The sequence below is a fragment of the Lampris incognitus genome, chromosome 16 (genome assembly GCF_029633865.1).
Source record: "Lampris incognitus isolate fLamInc1 chromosome 16, fLamInc1.hap2, whole genome shotgun sequence".
NCBI lineage: Eukaryota > Metazoa > Chordata > Actinopteri > Lampriformes > Lampridae > Lampris > Lampris incognitus.
Genome location: NC_079226.1, coordinates 18,743,061 through 18,755,326, shown reverse-complemented (window position 1 = coordinate 18,755,326; position 12,266 = coordinate 18,743,061). Strand labels below are relative to the sequence as shown.

The 12,266-nt window shown below is 44.2% G+C and overlaps 1 protein-coding gene across 1 annotated transcript in view; it reads right to left on the bottom strand.

The window, feature by feature from the left end:
• Positions 1 to 12,266, bottom strand: part of LOC130125987 (ryanodine receptor 3-like) — a 158,721-nt gene that overhangs the window by 59,378 nt on the left and 87,077 nt on the right. Inside the window, exons 40-41 of the mRNA XM_056295363.1 lie at positions 10,891 to 10,993; positions 9,787 to 9,921 (exon numbers count right to left, since the gene is read on the bottom strand). Of these exons, the coding sequence (XP_056151338.1) occupies positions 9,787 to 9,921; positions 10,891 to 10,993 (238 nt within the window). The remainder of the gene's footprint in view (positions 1 to 9,786; positions 9,922 to 10,890; positions 10,994 to 12,266) is intronic.

The following is a 12,266-nucleotide window of genomic DNA, read 5'->3' as shown; positions in this document are numbered from 1 at the left end:
AAGGTCAATTTTGTGGTCAATATGGAAAAGCACGTGCTTAGACTTCTGAAAACATTGCTCGATTGTGGATCATAGTCAATATTTCCCAACGTATACGTTGTGTTAAGACTTTATCTAACGCTTCCAGTCAGCAACTGCCAGGGAGAACAGTAATTTTTTGCAAATGTCTAGATGAGGATGACACAGAGACACCTGAAGATGATGTCACTCATGACTGTTGAATCGGAACTCATCCGCGAATTTGACTTCTCTTCAAACACCACAAGAAAGCTGGTGGTTTAGGTAGGATATTTTTCACTGCGGTTTTATTTAGCCGCATTATTATTATTTTTATTTATTTAATTGTGCTCCGGAGGGTGTGCTCCAATTATCGGGGCATCACACTGTTCAGCCTCCCTGGGAAAGTCTACTCTAGGGTGCTGGAAAAGAGGCTCCAACCAACTGTCAAGCCTCGGATCCAGGAGGAACAATGCGGATTTCGTCCTGGCTGTGGAACAACGGACCAACTCTTTACCCTTGCAGAAGTGCTGAGGGAGGCATGGGACATGTGTTTTGTGGACTTGGAGAAGGCTTATGACCGTGTACCCCAGGGCACTCTGTGGGGGGTACTGCGGGAGTATGGGGTACGGGGCAGTTGCTACAAGCCATCCAGTCCTTGTATAATCAAAGTGAGAGCTGTGTCCATATTCTTGGCACCAAGTCAAACACGTTTTCAGTGGGTGTTGGACTCCGCCAAGGTTGTCCCTTGTCTCTGACTCTGTTTGTGATATTCATGGACAGGATCTCAAGACGCAGCCAAGGTGAGGAGTGTATCCATTTTGGGAACCTCAGAATTGTGTCTCTGCTCTTCGCAGATGATGTGGTTTTGTTGGCTTCATCAGAACGCAACATCCAGCACGCACTGGGACAGTTTGCTGAATGTGAAATGGCTGGGACGAGAGTCAGCACCTCCAAGTCTGAGGCCATGGTTCTCTACCGCAAAATGCTGGATTGTTCCCACTTGGTTGGGGATGAGTTGTTGCCTCAAGTGAAGGAGTTCAAGTATCTCGGGGTCTTTTTCACAAGTGAGGGTAGGATGGAACGTGAGACTGATAGACGGATTGGTGCAGCATCAGCAGTAATGCGGACATTGTACTGGACTGTTGTGGTGAAGAGAAAGCTGAGCCGGAAGGCAAAGCTCTCAATTTACCAGTCAATCTTTGTTTCAACCCTCACCTATGGTCATGAGTTTGGGTAGTGACCGAAAGGGTGAGCTCGCAGATACAAGTGGCTGAAATGAGTTTCCACCATAGGGTGTCTGAGCTCAGACATCGGGAGGGAGCTTGGAGTAGAGCTGCTGCTCCTTCATGTCAAAAGGAGCCAGTTGAGGTGGTTCGGGCATTTGATTAGGATGCCTCCTCGCCTTCCTTTGGAGGTTTTCTGGGCACGTCCAACTGGGAGCAGACCCCAGGGTAGACCCAGAACTTGCTGGAGGGACTACATGTCCAATCTGGCCTGGGAATGCCCTGGGATGCCCCTGGAGGAGCTGGAGGGCGTTGCTGGGGAGAGGGATGTCTGGAGTTCCCTACTTAGCTTGCTGCCACCGGAGAAGTGGCTGATGATGGGGTGAGATGGTTTTATTTAAATTAAGGTGTGTTTTTGACTCCTAAAGATGTATATACCGTGCTGTGCATGACATGTATAGAACGAAATGGACCTAAAATGGCGGCAGTTTAACACGTCTAAATAACGAATATAATTTCAAAGTAATACATGCTGTGTGGTTGTGGGTTGCCCTGTGCTATTGTGAAACCAAACTGGGTGCTGGGGAGGACACACAGTGCTCATATACTATTTGTGTCTGTAGCTGGGGATGGTAATGATTTTAGCCGCTTTTCCACCAGCGGAACTACCCGAACCTTTTAGGGGGCCAGCAGCTTTGCTCGTGTTTCCACTAGAGGAACTACTCCTGACCGGAATGCTTACTGGGACTTTTACAGGAACGTCTGTAGTCCCTGTTCTAGGGCAGGTACTTCTGAGCGGCCCTGAAAACCTGCTGGGCGGGGCTCGATGCTGATTGGTTGAACGTCAGAAGCAACCAGCGTACTACTTCGGTGTTCAACAAGCGCCATATTTATAAGCCAGCAACCAACCTGTGTGGTAGCAAGCACAACACTAGAGAATTTCGATCAAGCGAAATGGAGAAATCAGCCAAAAAATGGACAGACGAGGAGGTGCAGGCTTACTACACCACTGACAAGGTTCAGCGGGGGTCTCATGAGCCCAGTGGTTCCTACATCGCTATGGAAACATGACATTCGAGAGGGCCGACTACGGGGTAGTTCCAATTGTAGTTCGCGCCAGCCTGGGAGTTCGTGTAGTTCTTCCTAAGGAAAATCGCCTAATCCGACCATGATTAGACCTAACAGGGCTCTTACACATCCACAATGTTGCATGATGAAAACTTTGACAAAATTGACTAAAAACCATAACAAAAGCAGTACTGCCCTCATATTCATATATAGTCTTAACTGTTACAAGGAGGTCTAAATTGTGTGGCCTATCCACCTGATGTGTGGTTGCTATTAGGCTCATTGGCCAGCGAGGTTGAACGGCCTTGCTCTTTTAGATCCTTTTTTTTTATATAAAAAAGGCCTCCACTTGACTAGCTGCTCCCATTTGTAACAATCTGAACCCATCATTGAGCTCCATTAAAGGAGGTTCTGTTCAAAACAACAGCGTTCCCAAACTGGCTCAGTGATGCAAATAAGACCTTAAGCCCCGCGAGAGAGAGACGGCTCCTTCAAAGCCTTTCACGGGGGTTCAGTCAACCTAAAAGCAGTGTGCTCGCACATATCCACCAGTTTCTACAAGTCTCTTTTTTTTTCTCCAAAGGAGTGCTAATAATTTACGCAGGAACAGTGTCTGTCATTTTCCCCCGAAAATAATCTTTGAAATAAAAGAAAACACACTTTGTGATCCCATTCACGAAAAGGCATTTGCACATTTTCAGCAGAGCGGAAAGGAAGGAGGCTCCCTTACGTGACGAATAAGGGACTGCAGTACTACTGAGTATTAATAGCACCGAATGTCTTCTGCCTCCGTGGCTAAACTGAGCCATTTGTTTGGACAGCTCTTATGCGAGTTACCCTTAAGGCTTCTTTTAAGATGGATCAATGGGACTCTAACTGTGTGTCTGTGTGCTTGCACTTGTATGTCTTTTCTGAGTCTGAGGGGCAATATAGGAGAAGAAGAGGGTGTCAGTGAGACAATTCAGAAGCATGGAGGAATGGAGGGATGGAGGCATTTACATACAATTGATTTCCCTGTAGCCTGAAAAAGAACCGCAATTAGGTGATTGTGTTTTGAAGGGCCAGTGCCAGCTTAACTGATTGGATCTGCTCGTGTTCCAATAAGCACCAGACACAAACCTGTCAATCATGCAAGCTTAGTTTTGTGTCCGCATGTGCATGTGTGTCTGTGTGAGTGTGCATGCATGTGTGGGTAACACTTTACCCACACATGCATGGGTACATTAATTAACATTAGTTAATGCAATAATAAGCCTTTACTGATGGTTAACTATACAATAACAAGCATTAAGTAACTTAACAAATGTGTCCTTTTAACATTTATTAAGGGTTTACAGGTTAATTAAGGTACTACCTAATATTAGCAAATAATGAACACCATTCGTTAGTTAGCGAATGTTAATTAATGTACCCTTATTGTAATTGTAAAGTGCTACCCTTGTGTGTGTGTGTGTGTGTGTGTGTGTAAGGTAGGGAGCAAGCAGAGTACCACAGTCAGTACTGTGGTACTCTGCCAATGAGACTTGTCAAAGAGAGGGCAAAAGGACAGGTTTGCTCCAAAATGACAAAATGAAAAATATTTCTTAATTTTGTTTTGTTTTTGTTTTTTTTGGGGGGGGGTGTATCCGGTCAATTACCCCACTCTTCTGAGCCATCCCGGTCGCTGCTCCATCCCCTCTGCCGATCCAGGGACGGCTGCAGACTACCACATGTCTCCTCCGATACATGTGGAGTCGCCAGCCGCTTCTTTTCACCTGACAGTGAGGAGTTTTGCCAGGGGGACGTAGCATGTGGGAGGATCACGCTATTCCCCCCAGTTCCCCCTCCCCCCGAACAGGCAACCCCGACTGACAAGAGGAGGTGCTAATGCAGCGACCAGGACACATACCCACATCTGGCTTCCCACCCGCAGACACGGCCAATTGTGTCTGCAGGGACACCCGACCAAGCCGGAGGTAACACAGGGATTCGAACCACCGATCCCGTGTTGGTAGGCAACGGAATAAACCGCTATGCTACCCGGACAGCCCTCAATTTTGGTTTTGAAGACAACCTCCATAAACTTCACGCTCGCTACCTACAAATAACCAAATCTGACCAGTACAGAGCCACCCTTGTGGAGCCTGGTGGTATTCTAAGCTATGGGATAATGATGCACACCCACATACACATACACACGTGTGCATACACACACACACATACACACACACACAAACACACTTTTTGCAGGGCATCATATTATTGTATTACTATTCTGCATTTCTTTGAGCCTCTCCAGCTGAATAGCGGCAAATACAGTATCTGTTGTATACCCAGGATCCAGTGGGCTCACATGATGTGACGAGGGAGGAAAAGTTACAACCAGAGTCAAGACGAAATCCATTATGTTGCATTTTTTTCCTGCCCACCCTGCTACCTCCTGGCAGCCTTCTCCGGTGGCAATAAATAACTCTGAACATACCAATTAGTGAACAGCTAGCAGTTTTGAGGTTCCTGGGGTATGTAAGGGAGATGGGGCAGAAACAGGTGTGGGGGACGGAGAAATGTCAGAGTGATGTAATGAAAAGGCCGCTTACTACTGCTACTACTTTCTGCTGCCCCCATTAGGGAAAATATAATGTAATATAAAATATATAAATATAACAATATAAATAGTAATACAATAATAATAATAATAATAATAATAATAACATAATATAATAATATAAATATAATGAACATGTAATGAAAAGGCTGCTTAAATGTAACAAAAATGCTTTAGCCACTTTTGCACATAAACACATGCACATGCACACACACACACACACACTGCAGAGCACATTCTAATTCACCACTGAATCAGCCCCAACTATGCTCTGGGAAGGAGGGGGGGGGGAGGTGCCAGATTTTTTTAGCAGTTGGGTAACAGCAAAAAGACAAGTTCATCATCCTGTGTATTTTTGGACGTCTTTAGCAAAGATAAAATGTACACACTAGTAAGACAAACCAAGCCATGACTACAAGCACTAAAACAAATGTGGCCATCCATCAAGTGGAAACTGAAAATACAAGAAACACTGAATCACAAAATAGCTCCGGAAAAAAAAAGAAAAAAAAGCTTAAGTCTGAGAGGAGAAATCACCCATAGAAAATGTACCCTGTCCTTGAATCTTATTTCTTCTCTGGGTTTCTGATTGCCCCAGCGGTATAACAGAAGTGGATGTGATGCTGCTGAACTGTGGCGCCCGCCACATGGCAGCCCTTTAATCAATGAGCCCCACACAGCAGCTCGAGAGGGGTGCTGCCACCATCCAAACCAGTCTGTGCGGGGGGAATACACAGTCCTCTATTCTAATCCTCCCCCCCTTTGCTCTGAGGAGATCAATGCAATGGACTTATCAGGGTCAGACCAAAGCCCCATGGACAGATTGCCTTTCAGCGTCTGCAGTCACTGGCACATATTTCAGCCTCAATGTACCCGTCTGCAATGTGGCCACTTCTCCTTGCCAGCACCACTTTTAAGAATAGACGCCCATGAGTAGACATGGCGGTTTAGCAGTGGCAAGAGAAGAAACAGGTTTTCTGGAGGGTTTTGGGGGGTAATATCATTTGCGACGCTCTCAAAATTAGATAATAATTATGACTCAATCAAAGAGAGCCTAATATCAAAACCACTGCATTGTCACTTAGTAAAGAAAGGTGATTTTCATGGAAGAATATATATATATATAAATAATTTACTTGACTCACTGGATTATATACACTACCGTTCAAAAGTTTGGGATCACATTTAAATGTCCATATTTTTGAAGGAAAAGCACTGTACTGTTCAATGAAGATAACTTTAAACTAGTCTTAACTTTAAAGAAATACACTCTATACATTGCTAATGTGGTAAATGACTATTCTAGCTGCAAATGTCTGGTTTTTGGTGCAATATCTACATAGGTGTATAGAGGCCCATTTCAAGCAACTATCACTCCAGTGTTCTAATGGTACAATGTGTTTGCTCATTGGCTCAGAAGGCTAATTGATGATTAGAAAACCCTTGTGCAATCATGTTCACACATCTGAAAACAGTTTAGCTCGTTACAGAAGCTACAAAACTGACCTTCCTTTGAGCAGATTGAGTTTCTGGAGCATCACATTTGTGGGGTCAATTAAACGCTCAAAATGGCCAGAAAAAGAGAACTTTCATCTGAAACTCGACAGTCTATTCTTGTTCTTAGAAATGAAGGCTATTCCATGCGAGAAATTGCTAAGAAATTGAAGATTTCCTACACCGGTGTGTACTACTCCCTTCAGAGGACAGCACAAACAGGCTCTAACCAGAGTAGAAAAAGAAGTGGGAGGCCGCGTTGCACAACTGAGCAAGAAGATAAGTACATTAGAGTCTCTAGTTTGAGAAACAGACGCCTCACAGGTCCCCAACTGGCATCTTCATTAAATAGTACCCGCAAAACACCAGTGTCAACATCTACAGTGAAGAGGCGGCTGCGGGATTCTGGGCTTCAGGGCAGAGTGGCAAAGAAAAAGCCATATCTGAGACTGACCAATAAAAGAAAAAGATTAAGATGGGCAAAAGAACACAGACATTGGACAGAGGAAGACTGGAAAAAAGTGTTGTGGACAGATGAATCCAAGTTTGAGGTGTTTGGATCACAAAGAAGAACGTTTGTGAGACGCAGAACAAATGAAAAGATGCTGGAAGAATGCCTGACGCCATCTGTTAAGCATGGTGGAGGTAATGTGATGGTCTGGGGTTGCTTTGGTGCTGGTAAGGTGGGAGATTTGTACAGGGTAAAAGGGATTCTGAATAAGGAAGGCTATCACTCCATTTTGCAACGCCATGCCATACCCAGTGGACAGCGCTTGATTGGAGCCAATTTCATCCTACAACAGGACAATGACCCTAAACACACCTCCAAATTGTGCAAGAACTATTTAGAGCAGAAGCAGGCAGCTGGTATTCTATCGGTAATGGAGTGGCCAGCGCAGTCACCAGATCTGAACCCCATTGAGCTGTTGTGGGAGCAGCTTGACCGTATGGTACGCAAGAAGTGCCCATCCAACCAATCCAACTTGTGGGAGCTGCTTCTGGAAGCGTGGGGTGCAATTTCTCCAGATTACCTCAACAAATTAACAGCTAGAATGCCAAAGGTCTGCAATGCTGTAATTGCTGCAAATGGAGGATTCTTTGACGAAAGCAAAGTTTGATGTAAAAAAAATCTTATTTCAAATACAAATCATTATTTCTAACCTTGTCAATGTCTTGACTCTATTTTCTATTCATTTCACAACATATGGTGGTGAATAAGTGTGACTTTTCATGGAAAACACAAAATTGTTTGGGTGATCCCAAACTTTTGAACGGTAGTGTATATATATATATATATATATATATATATATATATATATATATATATATATATATGTCACAGATGCACTATTCACATAAATGCAAAAGTGCTCTCGGTTGTTAGTGATATCTTCTATTAATCAGTGCATGTTGCATCTGAGGGCAAAAGAATAAGGAGGAGTGTTGTTGTATTTTGCACCAGACAAGTTATAATTTGCAAATGGCTTGCCTCTTTTGAGGTCTGTGATACTCTGTCACAGTTGACAAAGGGATTGAGACGGGACTTGTAGCTTACTCACAATGATGCATCACTTTGAGTGTTGTAGCTGAAAGCTCTTTTGTTTGTGTGTGTGTGCACGCACATGCATGTATCTAATCAGCTGAAGAATCTCTGTTTTTGCTATCACCAGTGTCTGTCTTTCTCCTCTCTCCTTTCTCAGAGAGGCCGAGTGAAGCTGTTCCTCTCCCCCTGAAGCCTCTCCTCCACCAGCTTCATATTACCATAATGAAATTGAAAAAGAAATTGAAATGGAAATGGCTGCCACCCGGCATCTGAGACTGTGACACTGCCAGACAAACAGAGGAAGGATTCCCGGCGCCAGTGCTACAACGCAGTGGCATCCTACCCCCTTTCAATTTCCCCCCTCCCCATGAGTCGGCTGTATGGGGAGAGAGAGATGACAAACAGGGAGGTAAAAAGGAGCATAAACAGCCTCAGTTTAGTGAGAGGAAAGTAACTAGGTAACAGGTGGCTTGAGACCTGGTGCACTTGATTTAAAGGAAGTGTGACATTGATTAAATCAGCAGTTACCAGTGGTCCGATCTTCTACTGTTACTATTACCACCAGAACCGACATCTCCAGGACCTCCCGTGTGGCCTGCAATCCTGCAGGGGGTTTTTATATATGATTTTTTTTATGACTGTTGTTGACCCAACATGCTTCTAAAATGAAATTCCTGTGAGTCAATTTCATTATGCATAGTCAAGGTCACAGGAAAAAAAACTAACAAATTATTCAGGTTTTTTCATTTTCGATATTGCATCGTTACGTAGTGTGCTTCCTCCCTGCGAGGAAGAAGGAGAAGGGGAAACAGTGTCGGCTGCACGAGAGCGCGACCAGTTTCGTAAACAAGAGTCGCGTGCTGAGAGAAGGAAACATGTTAAAAAGCAAAAATTTCATAAGTCACTGCGAGGATCGCTGGATAAATGTGTCAACACTTCCGGAGATGTGGTGGCTGAGCAGGTGTCCAAAGCTAGCCGGTGCAACACGTGACTGTGACTATAGGCTACGTGTAATGACCAGTCTGAAAAACGAGCTAAGATCTGAATGAAATGTTGGCTACAGACCTGAAATATTGAACTGTAACATACTGTCATACTCCAACTTGCCAAATAACGTGACAGCTGAGCTGGCTTGATGATGTGAAGCCAATAGTTTTACAGTTGATTTTTTTCCTTTGAAAGACCATAATAAATGGTGAATGGACTGCGTTTATATAGTGCTTTTCTAGTCTACCGACCACTCAAAGCACTTTACAGTGTACGCCTCACATTCACCCATTCACACACACGCTGATGGTGGAGGCTGCCATGCAGGGCGCCATCCTGCTCATCAGAAGCAGTTAGGGGCTCAGCGTTTTGCTCAAGGACACTTCGACACGCTCTCTGGAGGAGCCAGGGATCGAACCAGCGACCCTCTGATTACTGGACGACCCGCTCTACCTCCTGAGCAATGCCGCCCTATAACAACAAAAAGTCAAAGCTGAGACTATGTGCAAGATGATGCTGCTGCACCGAGGTCATGCGAGCAGTAGAACTAGAATAGCTGAGTGCAGTACAGAACCACAATAACTACATGCACGTGACTGATTCATGTGCACGTATGTCAATGAGCCTGCGATGGCCCTGATTACCACTACTGCTGCTCCTAATACTACTACTACTACTACTACTCCTACCACCACTACAGCTAGTACTACTACTGCTGCCATTAGTAATACTTCCATTACTACTTCTAATATCATCACACAGTAATTACGACGCAATCCTGCTGCCCAATTAATGGCAGTTTTGCCATTTTTGAACCTGTTAACCATTCAGATAATACTAATAAGTAAATTAAAGTTGTATATTAATGAGTTAATAAATGTCCTCACATGGTGCAGCTTCTTCCTTTTCTGTAGGCTTCTCTTCTGTTTTCTGGGATGGGCCTTTGATTTTGCAAACCAGGGCCAGAAGGCGACCTTTAATAGATGTATCCTGCTCCTCTTCCTCTTCCTCCATAGGGATTCCTACGCACACACATACACACCAAACTTTATCAAATGCATTATCTCCATTCTGGCAGCAGAGCTTTGTGTGAGGCTAGATATGTTAATATGTCACTATTGTAGGCTGATTCTTTATGAATCAGCCTACAATAGTGACATATTAAGGCTGGCCAACATGGTCTCTGACCCCAACCTGAACAGGGTTCCAAGATTTAATAAGGTTAGACTGAAGCACTCTTTTGTACACCAGTCAATCCTAAAATTAAATATGGAGCTTAATCCCAGATCAAATGTATGTTGAAGGGCCTTGAATATTGTCTTCTGTGATTGTAATGTTATGTTAAATGCACGTATCTTTATTTAATTTAAATTTCAAAGTCTTACTTTTTGTCTTTTCTGAGATGTTGCAAATGGCGCTGCTGCAATGCAAGAACATTTTCAGACTTGATCTGACCAAGTACTATCATCAATCATCACCATGATGTCATGTGTATGATTTCCACCATCCTATGTTTTACTATTTCTTTGCATAAAGCGTGTCTTTTTTTCTACTGTTCTCTCCGTGGAGAGGATGGCTTCGCAGGTTCTGGTGGTACCCACGAGGACTGGCCAATTCAATTATTTATAAAAACATCGCGATGTCGGAGCAATCAAGAGAGACACTGAACTTGAACATATCTCTGCTGGGAGAGAGATAGGGAGGGAAAGAGAGCGAAATGGAAGGAAAACGAGGACTCTCGCTGAGATAACAACAGAGTAGGGACGAGCACAATTCCCCTGCTGTGCACACAGTAGTAGCTCAAACAACAAGGAGGGACTGTGCAAGCGGGAATATGGGACCGAATCACATCACACAAAGAGAAAGTCCCCATCACAAGTCTTTTACAATTCCCATTTAGAAAGTGATGAATCAGATTTCCTATCACTCAGACTGAACACACCACACAAAGTCCAAGTTGTGTACTTAATAAAGCCTTTGAATGAGCTTACCACAGTGGAGCCGCAGCTCATTGTGGAAACCGTACAGCTCTTCCTGGATGTCCTCTGGACATGGACAGTCCTCCCCCATGCTGAAGTTCAGAAGCATATTGATCTGGAAAATACAAACACACACACACACACACACACACACACACACACACACACACACACACACACACACACACACACACACACGCAGACAGATGAAATAACCATTTTACCGCACTCATGATCAATAGGTTTCTCCTTTTTTCAGCTTCAAAAGTCATCTAGACGGGGTGCAACCTCATTCTACAGGATTTAGAAATCTCCCCGGGCACTCCCAGGCTCAAGGACACCATGACGAGTCATTAAAGTTGGTGTGAAGTTCCGATCTTGGTCTCCAGCTGTGACCCTGAGGGCCTGTAGAGGGATGTGATGGGTGGATGAGTGTGTGTGTGTGTGCTGGAGCAAAGACACCACAGACAGATTTTAGATGATTTCACATGGCCTTGAGGCTTGGTGCAAGCATGCACACGCACACGCACGCGCGCGCACACACACACACACACACACACACAGTGCTTTGGGGAACACTCAGAGTACGGGGCACTAAAACCTGCTCTCATTCACTCTGGGCCACTGGAGCTGTATACTCCACAAATGAGCGAAGTCAATGATATAAAACCAAAGAAGAATTTGAAGGGTGTAGAAATCAATTACCCATGTATGGGGAAAATTATAGAACTCATATAAAATCCCCCCCTATAGACCTACTTGTTACGCACACTGCTTGATAAGTGGGGCTGCAGACTGGCTTTGTGGTCATAACACCAGGGTGTTCTTGTGATGGTGTGTATGTGAGTGTGTGTTTCCACTTTATCAGTTCCTCCTCTCTTTCTATAGAATCTCTCTCTCTCTCGCTTCCATTATGTGCTAATGAGAAAACTTTGATAGTACCAGCTTAATGAGGTTAACTTCAGTAGATATTTGGACACTTTTGCCATTGTGACGGCGGAGAACCGGGCAGTGGTTCAACAGCCCTACACTGAGTTATGGGACGGGGGACACCTAATGGCTGAAAACTGCTCACCTATTACCTTCTAAGACTTTAATTCCTTGGGGACATATCAAATATATCCTTAATGTACATCATTACACTGAAAAATAGCCCGGAAGTCCATAATGTGATTCTCACCAACTTTTGACACTAGCACAACAAATTTCTGCCATTGTAAATGTCTTTCACTTCTGTACTTGCTATGGAGGTGTTTGTAATACTTCCAGATACAGTAGCTGGGTCCTGTATATAAGCAGCCTGAATGCTCAAAAGACAGTTTAATAACTGTGGTGGTGAGGTGTGGTTTAGCCTCGACTATAAGCGGAGAGAGAGGGGGCGTGGGTCA